The following is a 23537-nucleotide window of genomic DNA, read 5'->3' as shown; positions in this document are numbered from 1 at the left end:
TACGTCTCTGTTGTCAACTAGTCACTCAGACAGTCAAAAGATCAGAAGAAACCGGAGTTTTCAACACATGGGAAACCAGGAGCCTCACTACGGATAGGGGCACCAAAGCAGCATGCTAAGCACGAATCATACTATTCTTGCTGTTTACGTTCGAGTTTAAAAGCGGTTTATCCGTATTGCAACGTCTATATCAGATTCAGTGGAACTTTGACTGTATTCGGAAAACTGAGCCTACATTGACATTTACATTTATGTTCCCAGTGCAAACGCGGACTCTGACAGAGAATAACAATACTATTGATTTATGTTACAATTATGACACTGGGTTCAGGCGAAGATAGACGATTTATCGTTGGCACGCTATCGCATTTCCATAAGGGGAAATTGGTTGTAACAGTAAAGAAAGAAGCATTTACGATTTTGACGGTGAGAAAAAATTTCAAATTGGGACCCAGTGAGCAAGGATGAATTTGAAAAAAAATGCATAGGTTGCTTCAGTATCTTAGAATCTAGAATTCATCAAGTGAGCTTTCGATTCACAACCGGTCCATTCTGTATGGAGGTCATGTATTTGTCTGCAAATGATGTGCTTGACTATTACGTTACCAACTTTGAACAACCCAGCGATCATCGCCTTGATCTCCCCTGGCGTTCTTTGTACTTTGCGATGGAGACGAGAAGGAGCACATCCTCAACCGACATAGATTTCTTATTGGATCGCCTTAAAAAGAGCGATCCTTCTCTGAGATGTGTTACTTTAAAATTTCTCTCGGAACAGGCTATGGCATCAATAGTGCGTGTGTTGCATCAAAACCCGCAGATCGAGACTTTCAGCACGCTTGGATCGGAACTCGGTGCCATCGAAGCCGATTTATGGGACGCATGGCCCTCGCTTGTTTTCTTAAATACGCTGACGATGCGCGAGGCAGGTCTGAACGTGAATTCGTGTCGAAATCTGGTGGAACGCACTAGTTGGAAGACACTTATTTCGCTCGACCTGTCCCATAACAAGTTGGGACCCCGTGGTGTCAAGGCGTTGTCAGAAGGTATCGAAGCAGCCGCGTCAATCGACGAAGGCATCGCGCTAGAATCATTGAATCTGTCGCACACCAGTATGGGTCACTTTGGTGCACACGCGCTTGGCGGAGTTTTGCCGGCAACGCTGAAATGGTTGGACTTGTCGCACAATGGACTCGGACATGATGGCCTCTGGAAACTGGCATCCCGAAGATTGTCCTCATTAAAATCACTGCGAACTCTGCTGCTAAGTCATAATCAAATAGCTGACGACGGTTGCCTCGAGCTGGCTAGGCATCTGTCATGTTTGCTGCAACTTGAAACCCTTGACATAGCGATGAACGACATCGGTGATACTGCTATGGAAACGATGGCCAAGTCACTCTCTCATTCTACGCTGCAAACGCTGGACCTTAGTCACAACCGTATCAGTGCCACGGGCGCACAGTATTTAGCATCTGCGATCGGCTCGTGTGGACTTCGAACATTGAATCTAGCTTACAATCAAATCGAAGATGCTGGCTGTGTCGCCATCGCCAAGGGACTCTTGGACAGAGACGTACACATTTCCTTGGATGTAGGTTTGAAAGAGAAAGTGTATCGAGAAGAAGGCCTAGAAGAAGATGTTGATGCTGGTGGCGAGACAAAGTTTGCGGTAGAGAAGTCAGCGCATTTGCATACGTTGGATCTTTCCTACAATAGCATCGGTGATGAAGGCGTCGGCGCGTTTGTGGAGCATTTAGACGAGATTCCGACCCTGGTATCCCTGCTTTTACAAGGCAATGAAGGGATTTCGTTGGCTCGTTCTCGCATTCTTGACATGCTACTGAAACATCGAGAAAGCGGTGTGTTCACGCCCGCGCGATCCTCGCGTCCCAATTCTGAACCGTTGTCGACCTTTTCAGACCAGAATTCGCTAACGAGGGAGCTTTTTGTTGATAACTATACACCGGACACACCGACATTGAAAGACAACGTTACCAATCATGATGAAGGAATGCGGCAAGGACGTGGAATACTGGCAAGTCTATGTCGCGAGCCCAACGACAACTTCGTAAATGAATTTGCAGCAGTACCATACGATTACATACATTGGCTCATTCACCGCCCTCAGGCTCTGCTAGGGCACGGATCGTTTGGTAAGGCCTATATAGGCACGGACGAGTCGCTGTCAGAAAAGTCGACGTGTTTTTTGATAAGGTGTGTCGAGTTAGAGACAAATAGCCCAATGCAGGCGGTAAGAGAGAACATTTTACAAGAATTACCGCGACTGCAGCATCCTTCGCTTCTTTCGACATTAGCCTATGCAGTGGCTCATCCGAGCAATTCGTCGTACGCTTTTCTTTGCGATGTTAGAGACCGGGTAATGCTCTACGATTTGATAAACGACGAGAGTAGTCGACGAGACTTGTCATGGCCAGCGAGACTGCAAATTCTGCAATCACTTGCTGAAGGCGTCCACTATTTACATTCCAGCATAGGTAGGCATGGACGCAAATCTCTGTTTCACGGTGATATTCAACCCCGCAACGTCTGGATTTCGAAAGACCACAGGGCACAGTTATCGGATGCTGGCCTTAGTCGAATTGTTGCAACTGACCGATCTGTTTTTGCCTCGGGTGATGTAGTATTTGGGTCACGAGGCTACCGTTGTGTGCGCTACGAACGAGGATCGTGTCCGTATACTGTCGCGAGTGACATTTTTTCCTTCGGCATCGTGCTTGCAGAAGTTCTAACCGGAACGTTGCAATTGACCCCGAATGCCGAAACTAGGCTCTCTCGTGATGTTTACTACGATTGCGTTTTGCCGCAACATGCATTAACACCTGATCGCTGGGCCGGACCAGTTGCCAACGAGGACATGCAAGTATTCAGCAGGATAGTTGGGTCTTGCTTGAGTCCGTTGCCAAGTAAAAGGCCGACGGCTGAAATGCTTGCGCATGCTTTGGAACAAATCAAACGTAGGCTTTAAATCCTGTCGAGGTAAATCAAAAATGCCATCTTGATAAAAAATACCGTACTTTTGTGAAAACGAATAAACGAGTTGGTGCGTCGCCTGTTTGACAGTGAAAATCAAAACTGGACAGAGCCAGAAGAAAACGTTTCTATCGAGCTTCGAGGCCTTCTTACGATCAAAAGCCAGATCAACATATTTTAAACCTTTGTGTTTCCCCAAACACATCAAAGCAGACCTCTAATTTAACTTTTCTGTAACCAAAAAAAAATCTCGGTTTGTTCCAAAACGCTAGTTGCCTGTCCTGACCACAAAAACACTTATCCTATAATCCCTCCGCAAAAGCAATCTTACAGTTAGGCAGTCTTTTTCAATCGAAACTTCCAATTTTTTCTCCTGCAATGCCCAATGCGGAGCTTTAGGTGCTCATGTAAGTACTCATATCAATTTCATCCGGCAACGTGGGAATGTTAACTTCAAACCGCGACTGAATCTGCGAAAGGATGGTTTGATCCGCTTCGGAGCTAATGAAGGAAATGGCAATCCCTTTGGTACCAAAACGTCCCGCGCGGCCCACACGGTGTAAGAACTGATCGGAATCATCCGGAAAGTCGTAATTGATGACCACGTTGACGCGTTCAATATCAATACCCCGACCAAACAGATCAGTCGCGACAAGAATACGGGCGTTGAAATCTTTAAAGGATTTATATTTGCTGATGCGTTCCTCTTGCCGCATACCGGCGTGGATGCAGATGGAAGGAAAGTTGCATTCCGTTAAGAGACGATTCAACTCTTTCGCACGGGCGACTTTGGAGACGAAGATGACAACCTGGTTAAACTCCAAGGCATCCAACAGATCGTTGAGTTTCTTGTTCTTTTCTGCCTCGGCCAGTTTTGCGTAATAAAGCTGCAATCCGTGCAGGGTCAGTTTGGTTTCGTCATCAACGTAGATCTCCATCGGGTCCTGGCAAAACTTTTTGCAAACCGGACGGATTTCCTTGGACAAGGTAGCGCTGAACAACAAGACCTGTTTTTCGTGTGGCGTCATGCGGAAGATCTCTTGGACGTCCCGGCGCATATCTAGTGACTCGAGAACGCGGTCGCATTCGTCGAGTACAAAATGCTTGAGAGAAGAAAGCTTCAGATCCTTGTCACGAGCCAATTTGAGAATACGCCCCGGAGTTCCAACGACAATGTGCGGATGTTCCTTTTTCAGAATGTCGCGATTCTGAGTCACATTGACGCCACCGTAGAAAACAGCAGTCTTGATGGATGGGAGGTACTTTGAAAAGCGTTCGTACTCGTGGGCGATCTGGAATGCGAGTTCACGCGTGTGACAGAGCACAAGGACTTGGACGTCTTCCGATTCGGCGGACGGATTCAACTGATGCAGAGTTGCGAGCACAAAGACTGATGAAAGCCGGAACGATTGAGGTGAGCGACGAAAGTTCTAGCTTTTGGCTTGTTGTCGTGATATTTCGTACGTTTAAGGCGGACGGATGGGAGGAATCGCCAGCCAAATCCAATGGTATTCACAGTCACACCTAACGCTCCTTCACGTACCTGCCGTCTTTCCCATTCCCGACTTTGCCTGACAAACAATATCTCCGCCTAGTACAGCTTGGGGAATACTCTCGTGCTGCACTTCCGAGGGATGCTCGAAACCAGCGTCCACAATGGCGCGAAGCAATTCGGGTTTGAGTAGGAAATCCTTAAAGCCGGAGGCGTGAATTCCTACGTAGTGACCCTTTTTACTTTCTTTGCCGTCGCCTCCCACTGCAGCGGCATCTTTGGCGACTTCGGGTACGACCTGGATGCCAACGAACATAGGATGAGTAAGTCAGTGTGTGTTTGTTTGTATGTATGCATGTGTGAGTATACGAAAGGCAAAAAGCCAATCGTGAGAACAACGAGGATCGGCGCAGGTTTCGAAACACATCCGATCAACGCATGCGTACTAACTCGTACACGCATTCTCTACGAACCTCTTCTTCATCGTAGTCAACGAGATCGTCATCATTGTCCGCCATATTGATTCGATGGAGTGTTGCAGATGAAAACGAATCCTAAAGGTTGTCAAGTTACTAATGTAAGGCCTTGGGTAGTTTGGCAGCGTTAGTTGGCTAGCTTTGCTCGCGGTCATTGTCATCGTCCCGCGCCTCGAGAGCTGTCCCTGGAGCACCGCAGTGTGTGGTGCTGCCGTGTCTGCTGTGGCTTCCGGGTATCTCACAGGGTCTAGTTCGCCAAAACGGTAGGCGGACAGACGTCCACCGACACGGACACGGAACACGCATCCGGACCAACGATGTGACATTCAACGTGACATTTTGTTGTCCGATTTAATGGCACTAACAGTAAAGCATGAGTTGTCGTTCCCACAGTCAGTCAGTCAGCAAGCGTGCACCTCTCCCTGATGTAAGAAAAATCGTTTCCACCAGAAAACCAACACTTTTAGAGGTCAGCTTCTAACTTCGTTGCTTCCCAGATTCTTTTCACATAATAACACCATAGTTCGGCCTCGCTAGAAAGCACTGAAGACTACAAAGGAACATAATTTTAAGCGTAATGGATGCATTGTCGGTATATGCTCAAGTCGACTCTCGATTCGTTCAGTGGATTGAGTTTGGTACACAGACTCAGTATCGGTGAAGCATTCTCCAGGTCCTTTTTTACTCCGATGAACCTTTCAAAAGTACTCGTCGACCGTCTCCTCGACCGCCTCGGAGAGTGGAGGGGGTGACAATTCCGCCACGCACACGATCGAAAGGCGAACAGTCAGAAGGGGAAACGGAGCGTCCACACAGAAGGTCCCTACGTAGTCCATCTTTAAAGGCCGCCGAATCCGCGGCCGTTGTCTTCACGCAAACACTGCTCGCGCGGTCGCACAACGCGGGAAAGCAGCAGGGGAGGGCGCCCGCGCCACTGCAAGTCTCACCTGCGCGGCTACAGACAGCCGGCGAGCCGAAAGGACTAGAGGAAGGCATTGAAGTAGGAGCTGCACTGCGTTCTATGGTTGGCGCCGTACTCGGCAAGGCGCTCACCGTTATTGCGGAAGCAGGCGATTGGCTGGGTGTGGCACTTGGCAGACCTTCGACATCTTGAGCAAGAGCGATTTGGGCCAGGACAGCCACTGCCAGCACTAAAACGAGGGCTGAGTTGAGGACAGAACCAAACGCCATTTTGCCGAAACGCAATCAAGTGATTGGTGTTCAGCTTTATCAAGGTGTGATTTGTATACTTTTTGGAAGCGTTCATTTCCAAACTCGTGCAGCTTTACAGTTAGCCTGCGATTGGAACACTCACTGTCAATCCTGGGATTATTCCCGGTTTGTGACCACTTACAAAATTTGGTACAATACACATTTATCACACATATATAAACTTAAGGATAGCGATGTATGTAAAAAATTTTGAGAACCTCGGAAGGTTCCCACCTTCAACCATAGAAGTATAGGTCAAAAAATCAAAGTTCAAAGGTTGAATACCATATGTAAGTTGTATTTTGAAGTTTTAAATCTTTCCCAACCGACACAGTTTGTAGAAGCTGCCAACACGCATAAAATAGCGGTACGATTTTGACAGGGCAATCAAACATGAATGACTGCTCACCATGCCTCTTCCAATAACGAAAGAATGTCTCCGAGCAATCGGCAATTGAGTGTAAACACAAGCTTAGTCCTCCACTAAGCAAGGAATGCATTTAAGTCGTCGTCGCATTCGATTAGTCGCCTTCTTGGCGGCGACCAGCGTAGCTATTTCCCTCGTAGCATCGGTGTCACGCATCGGGCTGCCTTCGTCGTCTCCATTTCGGATATTCTCTGTACCAACCGTCGCGAACCGGACGGTTCATGCTAGGACGCCTACAGTCAACTTGTGGAATGAGCTTGTTTTAAGGAACAGTACTCACCATGGTGAAGGCCCACTGGCGACCCGGCACTTCAGCTCCAAGTCTCGCTATACATCACATCGCTGTGTGCACCACAGTATTACCGATCATCCAGACCCAACTCGGTTTGGCATTCCTGACTATGTGGGAAGATCATGCCAGTTTCGCAACTTGTATTTTCGACCGTTCGACTGCACCTTTCACTACTACGCTTCGCCATTGCAATCGCGCCTCGTGGGAGAGAACACCACTGCGCTTCTAAAACAAATCACGACCAGTAAGGGCTATGTGCCGCGCAGTCTATACAACAAGCCAAAACGACGGCACGAATTTGTTTTTGCAGAGAGTAGGAACGCATCGTTTACCCCAAAGCTACATCTATTCGACTCAAATTCATCAGAAATAGATCACAGCAATGTTGTAAGTGTGGCGGCTTTGCGAAATCAAAAGATGCCCGTCTTTCTTTTGTACAAACTGAGCTATGTATTTAATTTTGGCCATTTCGTGTTTGATGATCTATTGTCATTGTTCTCATTGCTGGATATATTTGGGTACGCATCCGATGAGGTCGGAAACCCGTCGCTGTCTACCAATTATCAGCACATACCTGTCACCTTTCCAAACGAAGAGCACGACTTCTTCTACCGCTGTAATCACCATTCTCGGTGGAAAGAATGTGTCGAGATGTACAAACGAGTTGCTCCTTTAATGGGTGTTCAACCCGTTCAGGAACAGAATGATGACATCCTTAGTATGAAGCATTTGTTTCGGCAAAGCCATCACGAGAACCCTCGAATTTTTGTCCAGCTTCCCGTAGTGCTTGTCGGCACCGGTGACCTGGCATACTTCGGTTGCACTGGTCCGTGCGGTGCCCAACGGGTATCGCGTATATATTGCATGAGAGCCTGGGTTTTTTCAAATTTATTTGGCCCTGAACTTGGAAATCAATATAGTCGGCAGTCTGCAATACCTGGACGGATTCTGGTTGCTTTACCCTTCGGTAATTCTCACGTCGGGATTGAGTCTTTCGACACTATGATTCCCGCAATTCAACATGCCTTCGGACGCTCGTCGGTACACGTTGTAAACATGGCTAGCCTTTCCTTGAAAGATCAAATATTGGAAGCTTCGCAAGCTCACGTGTACCTGTCAAACAATGGCGGGGGATCCGCATCCTCTTTGTTTTGCGCTCGCGACTCGACAGTGATACTGTTTTATCAAATAAACGGGCAAAAACGAGACGAAGAACTATACAGCAATCAAGGCTACTTGAATGTGAAATACCTAAAGGCGGGAACATCCAGCAATTATGTTATTGAACAAATTTTATACGCTTTAAGTCAGTAGCTAAAAGAAATGGTCTATTTTAGCAATTAGTTTTACTCCGAGTGATCAAGCCTGCGTCTTGCATTTATATGAAAAGTAAAGGCTATAACGTGCATTAAGAATGATTACTGACTATGATTAGATAAACTTCAGGTGATTCACTTTGATCATGCGCTCCGGCAAAGTTAATTTCGAAGAGGATCACGCCTGATGGTACCTCGAGGTCGGAGGATACCGATGCTACCAGCCGTCGTGAGGTCAGATTTCAATGCGGTCTTCGGATCAGTGCGACTTGACGGTACACGACACACTCCCGCGTCACATAGCCATGGGAAACAGCACGGCCGCTCAGTTGTAGTGGAACCGCAAATTGCACCAATTTCTCGACAAACTGCAGGGGCGAAAACAGGAGCACTTGCTGGAGTTGAGGACGGCAACTCCTCCTCCGCTTCAGCGACTTCAAGCGCCGAAACAGTCCCGTCGCGTTGTCCGAAGAAGATTGTTGTACCATCGGTACTACGAGCAAGATCGCCGGACATTGGTGACTCCGCACGAAACAACCAGTCGACGGTAAGACTATTTTCTTCGTTCTTGATTTGATACAAAATGCCCCTCGACGTTTCCGGGCGACCTTCAGTTGCGATGTACATATATTCCTCTTTTGGAGAGAGTAAAATTTGTCCTGTGAATAAGGAGTCTACGCCAAGACCAACTGAAGTGGTTAAGTTTGTGTTTGATCGAAAAACACTGGGATTGGGGCCGAGGAGGTACACGAATGGGTTTGTTTCATCTTGACCAAGTACGGGAGCTGCGTGTGCAGACACAGATGTAGGTATTCCTCTTGGCAGTGACAGCACTGTGGTTGGAGAATCATCAACGGTGCGATTGATCCACACGCGATAACGGCCGTCGCTGTTTGCCCAGTGCACTAAAAAAGTGGTCGGGAAAATTTTTAGTATCGAAATCCTTGCATCTTGATAGTATTGATTCGGTACTTACTGCTCTTGCCACCGTTCGATAAAAGAGGGCGTGTAGACGCTTTCCACGAAGTTTTTGGCCCAAGTGTCTTTACCGAAAGGCCGCCACCGTTGTTTGCGTAATTGGATGGAAATTGAAAAGAAAAAATCTGACCGTTTTCAATAGCCTCAGTTCCTACCAACTGCATTTGAGTCAGATCGAAGGCCCAAACAAAAACATCGTTTGTGTTCCCACCAAAAAAAATGGGTGTTGTAGGCCTATGGTAGAATCCGACTGGCGAAAAAGGACCGCTGGGATTGCTTTCTTCAAAAACTATCGGAGCGATGCCGTTTTCAACAGCGTTTGTGTCGATAACGACAAAAGTCCCGATATTGGCCGTGTTCGATGTTGCCACAATGTACCGTCCGTCTTCTGTAGTTTGTGGCTCTCCAGCCCCCTGCCCGCTCAGAAATGCTGATTTAGCCAATAGAACGCCTGAGTTAAGATCCAGAATGACTACTTGGCTGATAAAAAATCGAAATGGTTTTGCGTTGAGGTAAGAAAAAGCGCAGCAGAGACGAAAGATTTATCATTGAGCAGTGCTTACGTTGAAAATGGTGTCGGCCCCAAATTTATTGTGCTTTCTATGAAGGTCAGGTAAGGTGTACCTACGCCATCGCTGAAAGTCACTCCGCCTGAACATGTAGATGGATTGCCTGGTTGGTATGTCCAGACACTCTCACCCGTTCTTGGATCCAAAGCTTGCACCGTACACACACTAGATATTACAAACAAGTTGTTCCTGTTTGGCGCTATGTAGGCACCGTTGATCGAACCTCCGCCCGGAAGGGTTCGTTGCCATTTTAGCAAAGGTTCGACGAGGTAAACAAGGTCAGAAGCTCCTATTTGAGTTCGTAGAAGATACAAAACCAGGGCGAAAACAGAACCAATCCTCATTGCCAACAAATATTATTGACAGAAGATACAAGCTATCTTGAGCAATCAATTGTCTTATGCAAGGCGTCCGTAGAACTGGATGGGGAAGCAGCATTTCAGCGCGCGAGTTTTGGCGAAGCGAATTGAGAATTCCGTTTCAAATGGTTTTGTCTCAGCTTGACAAAATGCGAAACGAAATACTAGTTTTCCATGCCATTGTCGGAAGCAAATCCATATTTGATGCAGCTTAAATAACGTTTTACAGTTAATCATCAAAAGCGCCTGTCCATCTATCCATTTGCTTTCCGTTACGTTAGTGTAGGTTGGATGACAGTGGGTAAACCTCACAACGGACGAGCACTAGGCGGTACTAATAAATATAGAAACGTCCATTCATCATTTACATAAGAAAAAAAGGTTTGTATATCACCCGTTACAAAGCATCGATTGCCTTGTAATCTGACTTTCAGAGAGGGTCTTCGCCTGCATTGCTTGCTTGTAACAAGAAACGAAGCATCCTCTGTCTTGGAAGCATTTGAAATTATCAGAATGCCATCACCTCTCATATTCGTCACACTTGCCTTCCGATGTTCAGGTTGTCAATAAAGAATGATGCGGAACATAAAAAAGAGATGTAGCCTCAGACATCTCATGGATACGCAGCAGTACAGATCAGCATTTGCGACTGAGAGGGATGACGAGCGTCGACAAGATAGAGGACATGGTTCCATACTTTTTCTCATAAGTTTCAAATTCGTCGTGTAAACATTAGCCTTTCGAGTGACGTAAAAAATCGCACTAACAAAGTTGTCAATATTGGATTCTATAGCTGGAGGCCAGTCTTATACTGACTTTCGCTTGATCAAGTGAGTGCGCATTGAGCTAAGGAGACGACTGTGGGTTCAAATAGGCTTATGATATTGGCTTTTTCTTCAGTCCTCCCTTTATTGATGTTGCCTTCGCTTTTTCCTCTGAAAAACATCACTTTTAACAAAGGGGGACACCGAAAAAGGAATTTGTAGCGGCCTTCGGTCCAAAAGTCATTGGACGAGCGATAAAAGAACAATATATCAATCGGTTCTGGTAAAATATTGCTTGTTCGTAGAACGTACATGTATGTTGAGGAACGCTTGATTCACGCTTGAGCTCAAAAACGCAAAATAGGGGGTTTTACATTAGTGCGTTCGGCCCAGCTCCTCTTTTAAAGAGCGTATCCATTAGTGGCGTGTTGGAACACATCGTACAAGTAGGTTCCAAAATGTTGCTTTGATCGACGGATCAAGTTAAGAGCCTTCTTTTTTACCTTTTTGTCCGGCACTCTCAGCATCAAACGTTTTTCAAGTTTTGTCAATGCTTTACCATTTCCATAGCGTCCCCCAGTAAAGCATGGATAATTGCTTTTGAACATCATAATCTCTACCAGGCCTAAAGCAATCTGTGAGTTTCTCCGGCACTCTTCAAACCCGGAAACAAACAGGCGCTGAAACTCTTTGTAACACTCGGATCCAACACCACCCATGACATCAATGTACTCCCTAGTGAGTTTAAATGGGGCTCTCTCCATACTGAACTCATGACCCGGTGCCATCCCCAGTGCAAATCCGAAATCAATGAAAATCAAGTGCCCACGAGTATCAATCATGATGTTTCCGTTGTGACGGTCTTTTAAACCCAAGAGATAAGATACAAGAGCATAGCCAGCAAGACTTTGCATAAAGTTATTCTGAGCAGCTTTGAAGGCTTTGTCATTTGGATTGCCGTAAACAATTTCAAAGTACTTGCGTAGACCTCCTTCGACAGGGAAGCCATCGGATTTTTTGAGACCATCTATCGATGTTGCATCGGTCAAAAGTTCCAGAATTCCAGTATCTTTGCTTGTACTCAGTATGCGGTACGTTTTAAGCCACAGAGGAAGTTTCGCTTGAGCAAAAACGGACTTGTAGTAGTGAATCATCTGCATAACAAAAACCTCCTGTCGCAAATCATCGTTTGACTTTGCAAGGCAGCTCGCAATCTCCAACTGGACACCTTCTGAGTCAACCGAATGCTTCCTAGCGCTTTCGAGCATGCGACCAGTCTTTTCCGCCCAGCTCTCTCCACCGCTAACAAAAGCTTTAGCACGATTGATGCTTTCGACACCAATATCTCCCTCGTCCAAGTCACCTAATAGAATGGTATCCTTGATTAAAACACTACTTCGTTCAACAGAAACATGTGACATGCTACCAACAGAACCATTGTCGCTATCGTCTCCTTGAGACACCCTGGATTGGTGAATTTCGACACTACGAGTACCTTCCAAGATAGGAACCATAGGTTGCATAGACGTTTGCTTGTCGACCACACTGATGCGTCTTCGGCTTTCATGACGATGGGGCTTCATCCGTTTCGCCAGCATAGCGGGTAATGCAACGGAGTCACGTACCAAGCGCTGAACACGACGATTTCCTTTGCCGTCTTTGTTCGTGGTTGTTGGTGGCTCAGCTTCCTCGTCATCCAGCCATACGCTGTCGTGCTTGGATCCTTTGAGCTCGTCAAGTTCCAAATTAGTTTCGCTCTTCTCTTCTACTTTTTCCTCATCCAATTCATCGCCATCTTCGGCCACACTCTCCATCACCTCTGCGTTTTCATCAGAGACCTCCAAATATGCGTGCATGTAGTCCGCCACATCCAAATTTGAATCAAGTTGCGTCTCCCCTCGTTTAGCAAGAAACTGCATGACAACTGGACATCGTTCTTTGGTGTTAAAGACACGGGTTTCGCTTGGTACGCACCCCGACACTCGTCGCCATATGTCAGACGAGTTGCATAGCGGCAAGTAACATCGGTCAGGAATAGAAAGCTTCGCCATTAGGAGCGGAGCTAGCTTTTTGCGTTCGCCGCGGTCCTTAAACCGCAAGTCTTCCGCAACTTGTACAACATCGTTTACGAATTGGCGCTCATCTTTGTAAAATTGATAGCGGTCGCGTTGTGCTGGACTCAGATCCTGAACAAGTCGTTTTTCCCTCTCACCATTTTGAAACAGCGCCGACGTTTCGGCTTCTTCCATAAGACGTCGAGCCCAGTGCTTGGTTTCTTCAGCGCTCGTCAGTTGTAAACGGAATTCGTATATCTGAGTTTTTACTCGAATCGTATTGCTGGTTCCTTCTGTTACTTGGGCTTGCTGCAGAGACATGGCGCGATCGAACTTCAAGGTAGACTTACAGCCACTGGTGGGACGGTAACAGTTGAGAACGTGTCCCTCTAACACGCAAAATCGTTGATAAAACTTTGACTCTGTAGTTCCTTTCATGGAATCGTAGGGGAATTGGACTCCCAGCCACCCATCAAGCGTCAAAAGATTGTCGGTCGCTTCATCCTGCGTGATCTGCAGCGCGTTAAAACGTCGATCTGCTTGATCGAGCATGACCAGCTCGGCCTTGCTAATTTTCCCCGTTTCGTAGAGTTTCTGTAGTTCTTGAGCCCTGGGCTTGCCATATACTACGCACCGCTCGACGTTACGCAAAAGCTGCAGACATCGCTTGTAAGAGACGGAATCATAGGTCGGATTGGCACTTCCATCTTCCAACTCGGGCTGATAGTCCTGTAGAGCTCCTTGCAATATCCAGTTTAGTTGGAGGGCAAAATGAAGTGACTGTTGGGCGATCACGAGAGCAAAGCGCTCCAGGATGGCGTCAGCCCAATCAACTTCCAAGTGGATGATCATATGCGCCAACTGTGGTAGGTAAAACTCTATACCATCGAACACATGTCGCGAACCGGCAAACTGTGCGAAAGTGCAAAAAACGTTCATCAGATGAGAAACAACAGAGATAGTGGTCGAGAAAACATTATCCAATTGTTCTGTCGCTTGTGTTCGTTTTCACGACCAACCAGTCATTGCTACGCGTACCTTTCCGACGAAACGAGCCATGAAAGTGACGACAGTCGGGTCATCGCGAAAGGCCCAAATCAGCATAACAACCTTTTCCATTGGCACCTTGTCGCCCGTTTCTTGACCAAGAACATCATCGACGAGACTATTTTTGCAAAACGCGTAGAATGTTAGTATCACGCGTATGGAGAGACGGCAATTCGCTGTCAGCTAAAGCTTTAACTTCCAGGGTAAAATAGAGATTCATTGACCCTAATTTTTCGCAAAGCTTCAAGTTTTGATCACGGCGCATCTGACAGTGAACAGAAACGTACCGACTTTTGAAGGCTTCGTGTTCTTGGTGCTGTGTCTTTTGATTCGACATGGGAATAACCAGTGCAAAACTGACTTGAGTACTTTGCCGCAAACTGGAAAAGGCTCAGAAGATTCTCTTTACCAGCGCCGGTTTTATAAATGCAGCAGGTTGTTTCGAGTTATAGTGGAGAGAATCGGGGACAAATGCTCGTACCGACTCGACTGTGCCGTAGTCGTAGCTCCACTACCTGCAGAAGAGTAAGCCGACAGACGTCGTCCGCTTTGGGGATGGGGACATTTTAGTTTTGGGACTATGGTAGTCCATATCCTGGTGTCTTTCTCCATAATTGACAGTTACAGCTATTTTCATGTTGTCGGACTTTGGCAACGCTGTTGGCAGATAATAATATAAGTGCCAGTATCATACATTGAATCTCTTTGTATTTTGCCGTTTGGCAGTGAGAGTTTCGGTTGGACGAACTTGCCATAAACTGAAATAGAGACATATTTTTAAGGTAGTGACTATCTTTTATAAAGTACTTATTTGCGCTAGCTCAGGCAGTTGGGTGCCAACAATCCGCAAGTACACCGCAATAACTGTAACTCAAATCACTGCAATGGTTGTTTCTTCTATTCTAATCATTCGAAGATGAATTCTTGTATCATCTGCTGCGCGCATTCTCTTTTGATGATGACCGGTTTGACCTATGCCGCCTTCGAATTTTTTGTGGTGTCTCTTGCTCGACATAGACGGGTTGTATTACGCCTCCTAAATTGGCGCGCGGTCTCAAGAGTACAGTCATCACCTTCTACGTAGCCCTCGTCGTCTCTGGAAACACCACGGGCGGAAAATGGGCTTTCAGGGGTTGGAGGGTCTTCGTGTGGTCGGTCCAACAGAGAAATGTCGGCGGAGCCACTTTCAGACTGTGCTGTGTTGTCAATCGATGATATGCCTCCTCCATCAACTTCAGCTGCAGCCGGCAAAGAATGAATCACCCAGCGGACCACTTTCGCTGTACGGGTTTGCTCTATACTTGGTTTATCGCCACCTTCTAAAATTCCAAAGGATTGAAGTTCTTCTCGCACACTTTCGTAGCATGATACTGTTTTTTGAGGGATCGAGATGTAAGCCCACGCCACAAAGATGGCGTGAGACGAGAATGGGATCCACCACAATATACTTGCCAAGTTACAGAACAACGAAGACAGCAAGACGTGAAGTACCCAATACTGAAGTTGGCTAGTTGTCGGAATGGTAGAGCCCCTAGCAGTGCGTGAAAGAGGTAGAACAAATTGGACATACGCCACTCCAAAGGATGTGATGAAACCTGGCATGAATAGAGTCAAGCCAGGAACCAGAAGACTGCGACCCTCTTGCAGACAGAGGACAAGAGAGCCCGCGCTGTCTTTGGACAACAATTGAAGAAACACAAATACCTTGAGAATTCCCTCCAACCGACTGACTATCTGGGCTTGCCAAAAGTCCGTCGTCACAACCGACGAAATTTGCTCATGAGTCGTAGAGAAAAATGGTCCAACGAGTTTTGCTAATAGCGGCAAGGGTCGGGCTTCGGCAAGGGACATACCACCGACGGTCTCGGGTATAATCCATGGTAAAATGTAGATCCATACATAGAAAGCCAATTCGAGCTGCTGGAGACCGGCTGTTATCCATGTATAGCGCCCTAAGCTCACAAGCACAGGAACAAAACTAGCGATTGCTTTGCTGAGCTGGAGAGTAGCATGCACCGACCAGTACTGGATCCAGTAGATTTCTTCTTCGTCTAGGGGTTCGGAATTGCGACGAAGAATTCTTTGTAACGGACTGCCTACGGACGAGCGACGGCTTCGGGGGCGCTTCTTGTTTGAGGGAGGTGTACGAGGGAAGAATCCACTTGTTTTGGGTGTCAAAGGATGTCGAGGACGTTGTTTGTCCTGAGCTGTCTTACTCGAAGAAGGCGGAGAAATTGCTTCAGTTTTTCGAGAATTCTCCTTTCCTTCGCCTGTGTATCCAACCGAGTCTTTTTCCAGAGGGTTCGTGAAACGGTCATGAATGACGGTCACGGTAGCAATCCATGGAATCCAGCGCGATAGCAAGCCCGAGAGGGGCGAATTACACGCCACAACCGTAATTAGAGAAGGAAACAATAACTTGATACCGGCACAACAAGTCAGGAAGACCATATGCGGTGTCATGGCAGCCAACACCAACGATACAGTTGCTATTCGATCGACTCCGCTCTCGTAAGACTGTTCAGTTGTTGCAAGCGACGGTGAGAAGCAAACATAGGAATGACAAGGTTAAAAATTGTGTTCCATGGTCATCAAGTCTACACTCAACACTCCACGAACATCCTTGACTGTGAGCATTGCGGCAATCCAAAGCATATCCGTTACCGACGAAATTCCAATTAAATGAGGAATGTCACTCCGACAATGTTTTTATGGTAAAGTCCTCCCAAGAGAAACAACAAGACTACTCGCAACGGCGCCAGGCACTGCCAGGTTCTCCAGGTCTATTGGAAATCTTCACTTGCCCACAATGCATGTATAACAATCATTACAACTTACCTTTACTATTTGAAGTTTTCTTCGATCATACCAAACCAGTATGCGTTGGTAATACTGCTTGTCCTGCACGTGTCGGCGAAGTTTGTACAGACCGACGAATAGCACCATGAAAGAAGCTTCCCCTAGTACCTGCTTTCGAGTCAAAGACCTCTGGAAGTAAAACAATCGGACTGACCATTCCCTTGCTTGTGAAAGACCATTTCGATACAAACCTTGGACAATTATGTGCTTATACAGGAACAAAAATATCGTTTTCGCAGCGTAATGAAAAAGCAAAAGCATCGGTCGCAAGGCCAAGTACAGAAAGACGTAGACACTTTGGATTGCTTGATAGCTATCCGTTGACGCTTCACGAAATGCGACAGAAAGCGCATCGCAAGAGGGAAGATCTAGCAGCTCGAGGGTTCTTGCTGACTGATTACGCCACGCTTCGATCCAGGGTCCGGACCCGAGCACCACCTCAAACATTCTTTATTCGCTTACCAAGAAACGCTGCTCTTTTGCGTAGCCGCGTTAATATGCCAACTAAACATGTATTTGCTTAGCAACTAGTACGATGCAATTCTGTGTTGTTTTGAGTGGATATGCTCTCTGTTGCAGTTTATAGACAGAATTTCTCCTATGAAGCAGTAGTCGATCGACAGTCAAACGCCGTCTTGGCGGCGCGAGGAAATTAGTAGCGCACCCGCCCACTGTCTTTGCCGTCACTTCACTGTCACAGTGACTGTCAGTTGCATTATAAAAACCCTATGTCAAGCATCTGTACGGGGTTCGTTATTCCTAATGTAAATCAATCAGACAATCACAATTAGTCAATTGGTCCTCTTGGTTTTGCCTACAAAAGTATCTCCAATTCTTTGGTTCCTTTTGCAACAATTCTAGCTTGTTAAGGCAGCCAGGCTTGGAGTCATTGGGGGCCAGTTGGATGCCCAGGTAGTTTTCATGGAGCCCACCCTTGTTTTGTTGAAAATGTCAAACTTTTGTTGGCATAAATGATGAATTCCAACAAACAATGCTAAATAACAAAACAATTTTATCTACATAGTAGTATCAAATTGTAGCATTGTGTGGCTATACCTACCCGCAAACCGTCTGTGGAGGAGTTTCCAAATTGCCAAAAATTTTATCTTTCCTGTAACAGTCCCATTTGAGATCCTTATTCAATGGATTTTCCTTGTCAGGAGGAGAAGTTTACTGACAGTAAAGGTCAGCTGGTAAGAATCAAATCCGGTAATGCAAACATTCAATTGTTTTCATTGCACAAGAGCACAGTATCACTTCTGTATCTTCTATTATGAAGCTGCTCAAAGAAATGAACTTTGTTGACACGCTCAAAAATACTTTTGTTTTGAGTGTTGCTAGGGTTCCTTTACAGGCAATGTTGGAGCAAAATGCACATACTGGTAGGCAACTCCTGCAGTGAGGGGGGCAACTGTAGCATTCAAACTTTGCTGCTGTAGATCCACACTTACAGTGAGCTTATTTGAGGATTTGACAATGACAATGGACTGTCAACAAATTGTAGACGTTGCAAACAAGTTGTTGACAAACCACTGCATCTACACAATTTGCACTTGTCCAAGGTGGAAGACACATTTGTGTTGTTTGTTTTACAATACATGGAACAATGCAAGGAGGATTTTCAATGGTCCTTCTGTTCCAATGGTCTTTTATTCTGGGAGGTGTTCTGAACATGGCACAGTCCATCTGGGAGGCGCTTGCTGCACGGACCAAAGTTGACAACTACTAATTGTTGAATGGTTAGGCCCTTGCTCCACTTGTCTATCATTTCAATGGTCTTGCTGATCTGCAATGGGCTCAACAAATTAGAGAGCGTGAAAAATCCAAGAAAAAAATGGTCAAGGAGTGGAATAGCTACCAATCCATGTCAACTGATTCAAATGTATCAACAACAGCATCCGCATCCCAACTTTCGACACTTGTTTGGCATCAGCATCTGCACAAGTACACAGCTCACCGTAGATCAATACTTGCTGCCGCGACGTTTTATATCGCTGCCCTCTTGGCTTTGTCGCAGTTCTCGTACCACCAGGCCAACACGTCTGGACGGGCGCGCTCAACGTTGGCTCTGACCATAACTTTGTTTTCCACGACTGGGAGGAGTACTTATCCTAGGTTGAGAGTCACAAGTGAACAAACAGAAAACAAATCCCATCATGTTCTGCGGGTTTGGGCCAATCCTGAGGTACTGGAGGACCTCTGTGATTTATCCTTTTTGATTGGATCCTTAATGGACTCCATGTTAGACGACGTGCGCGTTTCGGCGCACTTCGACACATGGGCCATCGTGTCATCACTGCTGTGGCTGATTGACGCCTGCTTATACCTGCAATCCAATTTTGTCATGGCCAGTAGAGTCAAAAAGAGCCATGATATTAAAAGCGATTCATGTTTTGTTTGACGAGGCGGCGATGCTTTCTTGTGGCAGACCTATATGGAATTTCAATTTTTTATATGGTGACCGCGTGATCAATTAGGGTAGGCTAATCGCATCAACCACAGCTTTATGCATTGTAAACGGAACGGCAAGAGTACCACTTTGTAATAAACCCACCATTTACAATTATCAGTATCAGACTTTTGTGAACGTAGGTGCAATGGTTTTTGTCTCAGCACCTGGTGAAGAGCCATTGCACAAATACTGCATCAAACTCTTTTCAACGTGTACGGGATGCAAAGAATGACTGGCAGTGGTCTGGTATGGCCATCCTGTTCCAAATTGGTATCGCTTTTCCAATAGACATCTTCTTGGCAATCCTTTCAACATGAGCCTATTGCCATTGTACGAGATCCATATTTATAGAGGACCTTTGTGGTAAGCATGTAAGACAGACAATAATTTTCATTGTTTATATGTAAGAACAATTGAATCTGATGCAATTAGATCGTTCGCAACGCTATTGTTTGTCAAGGAGCAACTTTCCCCCATTTTCATTGCGTAGACTCTCGATTGTAAGACCTTCTACATCTTCAAACAGGCTGCCACAAGGTGGAAAGTCAGAAGGATCCGATCCGTGAGCCGGATTTCGAATAGTAAAGTAAAAAAGAGTTCGTCGATGCTTGCTCTCATTGGCGTTACCAAAGTGAAGCGTTCGCGCATCCATGACAGCAACGTCACCAGCTCTCAGAAGGCCTTGCTTGTATGTGCATCCACTGAGAAACGCATCTTTCCGCGCGGGATCTTTTAAGAGTGCGTGAGACGTCTCGGTATGTGTGCCAGGCAAGAAAACTGTCGGACCCATTTCCGGACTTATATCTTGGAGAGCGACAAAACAAGTCCACATGGGAGCGTGCGGCGCATATCCAGCGTCCGGGTGAATGGGTTGGGGAGCGGCTCCCGGATCGGCAATCAAAGTCGACAGTTCGTGAAATCGACCAAAATTGCAAGGTACATTTTGGCCAATGTGGGCTTCCCCTTGGTTTGACACGGACAAGCAACGGTCGAGAAGAGCTCCCAAAGCGGAATGCTTGGAAGATAAGAGAGTCTGCAGCGCTTCGCGGTAGACACCTTGAGGTCGCAAATACATATCATACCGACACTTGCGCGAGAAAACATTGCCAAAACCGATAGTGTCCGAGGAATCTACCTCTTCCAACGATCGATTGATGCTTTCGAGACATCGCTCGCAACTATCCGCATCCAAAACGTGATTCAGTCGGACAACTCCGTCTCTTTGAAGAGCGCCAAACATATCTTCTTTCAAACGCTGTGGAGCACAGGAGTTTATACAGTCAAATCCTTGTAGATCCTGGATCACTCGAGATTCCAATTGCGATGCATAGTCTTGAGCAGCATTCTCTGCCTTTTCTTGCAGGCGCCGATAAGTTTCGGCAATCACTTGCGAGTCTCTGGCCGTGTAGGAAACGCAGACGGTTTTGCTCGTGATAATGTCCTTTGTGCCATCGTTGATGTCGTCTGCGAAGCGGCACCCGAGGCTCTGAAACTGGAGCAGCAATTGCAATGCTTCATCCGAAAGTCCAGTTTCAGCGGTCAGATGATCTTCATCTGCGTCAAAAGAAGCGCTTTCTCTTTCGATTTGAGCCGAATCTTTGGAGCCTTCAACGGCAGGATTGTATACGGTAGAATTTTCGAGTTGTTCTAGCATAGCTGGTTGTTCGATCTCCACAATTGGAGTGTTGGACTGTGACTAAAATTTGACGATAAGGACTTTTGCTACTACTAACAGCAAAGCAGTCCCTCACCCGTTATTCCTTTTCGTGCTGGTTGCAGGATTGGGGGCTAGCTCGTAGGATTGTAACAGAACCCTTTGTTTCACTCAAGGATCATGGATGAACCGGATGTGCTTACTGTTAGGCCCGTGCGTACATTCAAGTTCTTGCGTAACATAAGCGCCATCGTCAGGCGTTAGCGTACGACGGTGCGGCAAGGAAAGGCAGCGCTTTAGAAAGAGCTCGTGGGTACCGCACTCCAGGAGACATTGTCATATTCACTGCCATCACAGTCAACTCTTATGGGTCCTGAGCTCCGTGCTTGTGATGTACAGTTTATGGCAGTGAATACAGCATTTTATTCGTCGTTCGCCATACCATCCTTGTGTCTTTGAGGAGATATTGGCTGTGTGCGCTTTTGACTGCTCGACCGTATCATTGCCAGAAAGTCATCGCATTTCTTGACTGTTTCGTTACGTTTGGAGTTATCAAATCATGCTAACCCGGATTTGGAGACGCTACGGTTGAGACATTTGGAACATATTAGAAAACTGCAACGATAACGGGCTAAAACGTGTCAGAGGGACCAAAGGACTGTAGATACGATAAAAAGACGTAAAACAAAGACTTATAAGCATAAACCCAAGATAAAGGGATAATGAACCCCGATATGCCTGTCGTAGGGTTTTTCTAGTCCCCTCACATTGAGACCATGAACATAATCTTGCCGAAATGTATCCCATCAAAACCACATTGGGAAAAATAGGGAACCAAATAAAAATAAAACTTCGACACTGCATGCAATGACAAATATAATGCAAATGCAATTTGTCCCAACACTGAACTTGTTGAGAACGGGAAAGTCGGCAAACCCTTCTTCTAACTTGAATCACCATAAAATACTTTGTATGATAGCCTGTCTCACTGGACCTGTTTGAACCTTCGTAAGTATATCCGCTAAATTTGATTCTGATGGTTCATATGCAATCTTAATCACTTTCATGGCAACATTCTCACGTACGAAATGATACGCTATCGCGTTACTTTTCTTTTTCAACACTGATTCTGGTGCCGTAGTATTGTATACAACCGACATATTGTCACAAAGAACTTTAGCCGGACCATCAATAGGAATACCCATCATACGTAACTTGTATCGTAGACCTTGTATCATTTCAGTAGCAATCTTTAATGCAACAAACTCACTACCAAAAGTAGACGTTTCAACTGAATTCTGACGCTTTGAGAACCACATAATCGGAGAACGATTGATATAAATCAAAACACCTGTTCGAGAACGACGAGTAACACGGTCTCCCGCATGGTCAGCGTCAACAAAAGCTATAATTTCCACCACCTTACCACGTGGTTCTGGAGCATTCGGTGGGATAGGCTCTTTAACATCACCGTGAAAATCTGTCCAATCCGCATCATCGTTAAAGCTGTTGTCAATCACCGGATAAGAATCATCAAATACCAATCGAGACTTGTGATGTGACTTCAAATATCCGAAAATATGAAAAACTGCAGCTAGATGTCCTTCACGCGGCATCGCGAGAAAAGATGAGAGCATAGACACCTCACACATTATATCAATGCGACCAATTTCAACTGCCCATCTCAAAACTCCTATCTGTGACTGGAAATAGTTAGCACGTTCCGCATCCAACACAGGGGAAACATCGAGCTCCGGTCGATAATTTGACGACATAGGTGACGTAATCTTTGTAGATAAACGTTTTCCAACTTCATCCAAATCCTTTTCAACATTTGCAACTGCTTGTTTCACATAATTCTTGGAACTCATCGACCATCGCTGTTTCTGAGCTGGTCTAAGCCAAACATCTGGATCTGCAAGACAAGAGATAAAATGCAACTCCTCCATTGTCGCAGCTAAGTGAGCACGCCATGCTGCCCCACTCGACTTCAAACCATATAACGCACAAACAATAAGTGCATAATGACCTTCCACTGACTTTCCGAACTCTGGACCACATGTTGTATATACCTTTTTGCGAACTGGAGCATTCAAATATGCATTCTGCGCATCGGCACCAAGTATATCCAAAGAATTCAAAGATGCGATGAGTAAAGCAATGCGAACACTATCGCGCGAAACAACACTGGCATATGTAATCGAACTCGGCGGATCTGTAACATGTCCCCCGGCGACGAATCTGGCTTTGCGAGTAAAATCCATTTTGATATCAAATATCATGTGACATGGTATCCATGTATGAGCAACTGGTTTAGGAGCATCCTGATCAAGAATTTTAAATGCTGGCATAACATTTGTCATTTCCTTCTTGATTGCATCCGACCACAATGAAGTGTTAGTACCTCGGTCAATCTCGAGAGCTTGCTTGACCGATTTTGGCATACAAATACCAAACTTGTGAGTCCGTTTAAGGTATCTCGTCTTTACCGCGGAAATAATACAATCACGTTTCTGCAATACGTCTGGTGCCCACCAAGCAAAAGCTGGCTCATGAAGCAGTTTGTTAGCAACGGCATATTCGGCGACTTCA

At 46.0% G+C, this 23537-nt stretch overlaps 8 protein-coding genes across 8 annotated transcripts; 2 read left to right on the top strand and 6 right to left on the bottom strand.

The window, feature by feature from the left end:
- Positions 1-2788: 2788 nt before the first annotated feature.
- On the bottom strand, positions 2789-5094 carry helicase_5 (predicted protein). The gene is made up of 3 exons (XM_002185516.1): positions 4960-5094; positions 4538-4784; positions 2789-4384 (listed from the first exon to the last, which is right to left on the bottom strand). Exons 1-3 carry the CDS (start codon positions 5002-5004, stop codon positions 3390-3392), a joined length of 1287 nt encoding a protein of 428 aa, XP_002185552.1. The 5' UTR covers positions 5005-5094; the 3' UTR covers positions 2789-3389.
- Positions 5095-5566: 472 nt separating this feature from the next.
- Positions 5567-6207, bottom strand: PHATRDRAFT_50594 (predicted protein). The gene has a single exon (XM_002185515.1). The coding sequence runs from the start codon at positions 6151-6153 to the stop codon at positions 5644-5646; it is 510 nt and encodes a 169-aa protein (XP_002185551.1). The 5' UTR covers positions 6154-6207; the 3' UTR covers positions 5567-5643.
- Positions 6208-6882: 675 nt separating this feature from the next.
- On the top strand, positions 6883-8207 carry PHATRDRAFT_50593 (predicted protein; the record flags this gene model as incomplete). The annotated part of the gene is made up of 2 exons (XM_002185536.1): positions 6883-6922; positions 6976-8207. 2 exons carry the CDS (start codon positions 6883-6885, stop codon positions 8205-8207), a joined length of 1272 nt encoding a protein of 423 aa, XP_002185572.1.
- A 77-nt stretch (positions 8208-8284) lies between these two features.
- Positions 8285-10199, bottom strand: PHATRDRAFT_50592 (predicted protein). Its single transcript, XM_002185514.1, has 3 exons — positions 9751-10199; positions 9186-9667; positions 8285-9114 (listed from the first exon to the last, which is right to left on the bottom strand). Exons 1-3 carry the CDS (start codon positions 10098-10100, stop codon positions 8372-8374), a joined length of 1575 nt encoding a protein of 524 aa, XP_002185550.1. The 5' UTR covers positions 10101-10199; the 3' UTR covers positions 8285-8371.
- A 1081-nt stretch (positions 10200-11280) lies between these two features.
- On the bottom strand, positions 11281-11799 carry PHATRDRAFT_17109 (predicted protein; the record flags this gene model as incomplete). The annotated part of the gene is made up of 1 exon (XM_002185513.1): positions 11281-11799. A coding segment is annotated over one exon (519 nt), but the record flags the coding sequence as incomplete, so codon positions are not given.
- Positions 11800-14759: 2960 nt separating this feature from the next.
- PHATRDRAFT_50590 (predicted protein) lies at positions 14760-17286 on the bottom strand (the record flags this gene model as incomplete). The annotated part of the gene is made up of 2 exons (XM_002185512.1): positions 14760-16497; positions 16819-17286. 2 exons carry the CDS (start codon positions 17284-17286, stop codon positions 14953-14955), a joined length of 2013 nt encoding a protein of 670 aa, XP_002185548.1. The 3' UTR covers positions 14760-14952.
- Positions 17287-18445: 1159 nt separating this feature from the next.
- On the top strand, positions 18446-19240 carry PHATRDRAFT_41584 (predicted protein; the record flags this gene model as incomplete). The annotated part of the gene is made up of 2 exons (XM_002185535.1): positions 18446-18553; positions 18584-19240. 2 exons carry the CDS (start codon positions 18446-18448, stop codon positions 19238-19240), a joined length of 765 nt encoding a protein of 254 aa, XP_002185571.1.
- A 496-nt stretch (positions 19241-19736) lies between these two features.
- PHATRDRAFT_41583 (predicted protein) lies at positions 19737-21196 on the bottom strand (the record flags this gene model as incomplete). Its single annotated transcript, XM_002185511.1, has 2 exons — positions 19737-20987; positions 21149-21196. The coding sequence occupies 2 exons, from the start codon at positions 21194-21196 to the stop codon at positions 19737-19739; spliced, it is 1299 nt and encodes a 432-aa protein (XP_002185547.1).
- Positions 21197-23537: the final 2341 nt, after the last annotated feature.

The sequence above is a fragment of the Phaeodactylum tricornutum genome, chromosome 32, assembly GCF_000150955.2.
Source record: "Phaeodactylum tricornutum CCAP 1055/1 chromosome 32, whole genome shotgun sequence".
Lineage (NCBI taxonomy): Eukaryota > Bacillariophyta > Bacillariophyceae > Surirellales > Neidiaceae > Phaeodactylum > Phaeodactylum tricornutum.
Note: the sequence above shows the minus strand (reverse complement) of the source record. Positions and strands in the feature narration are given on the sequence as shown.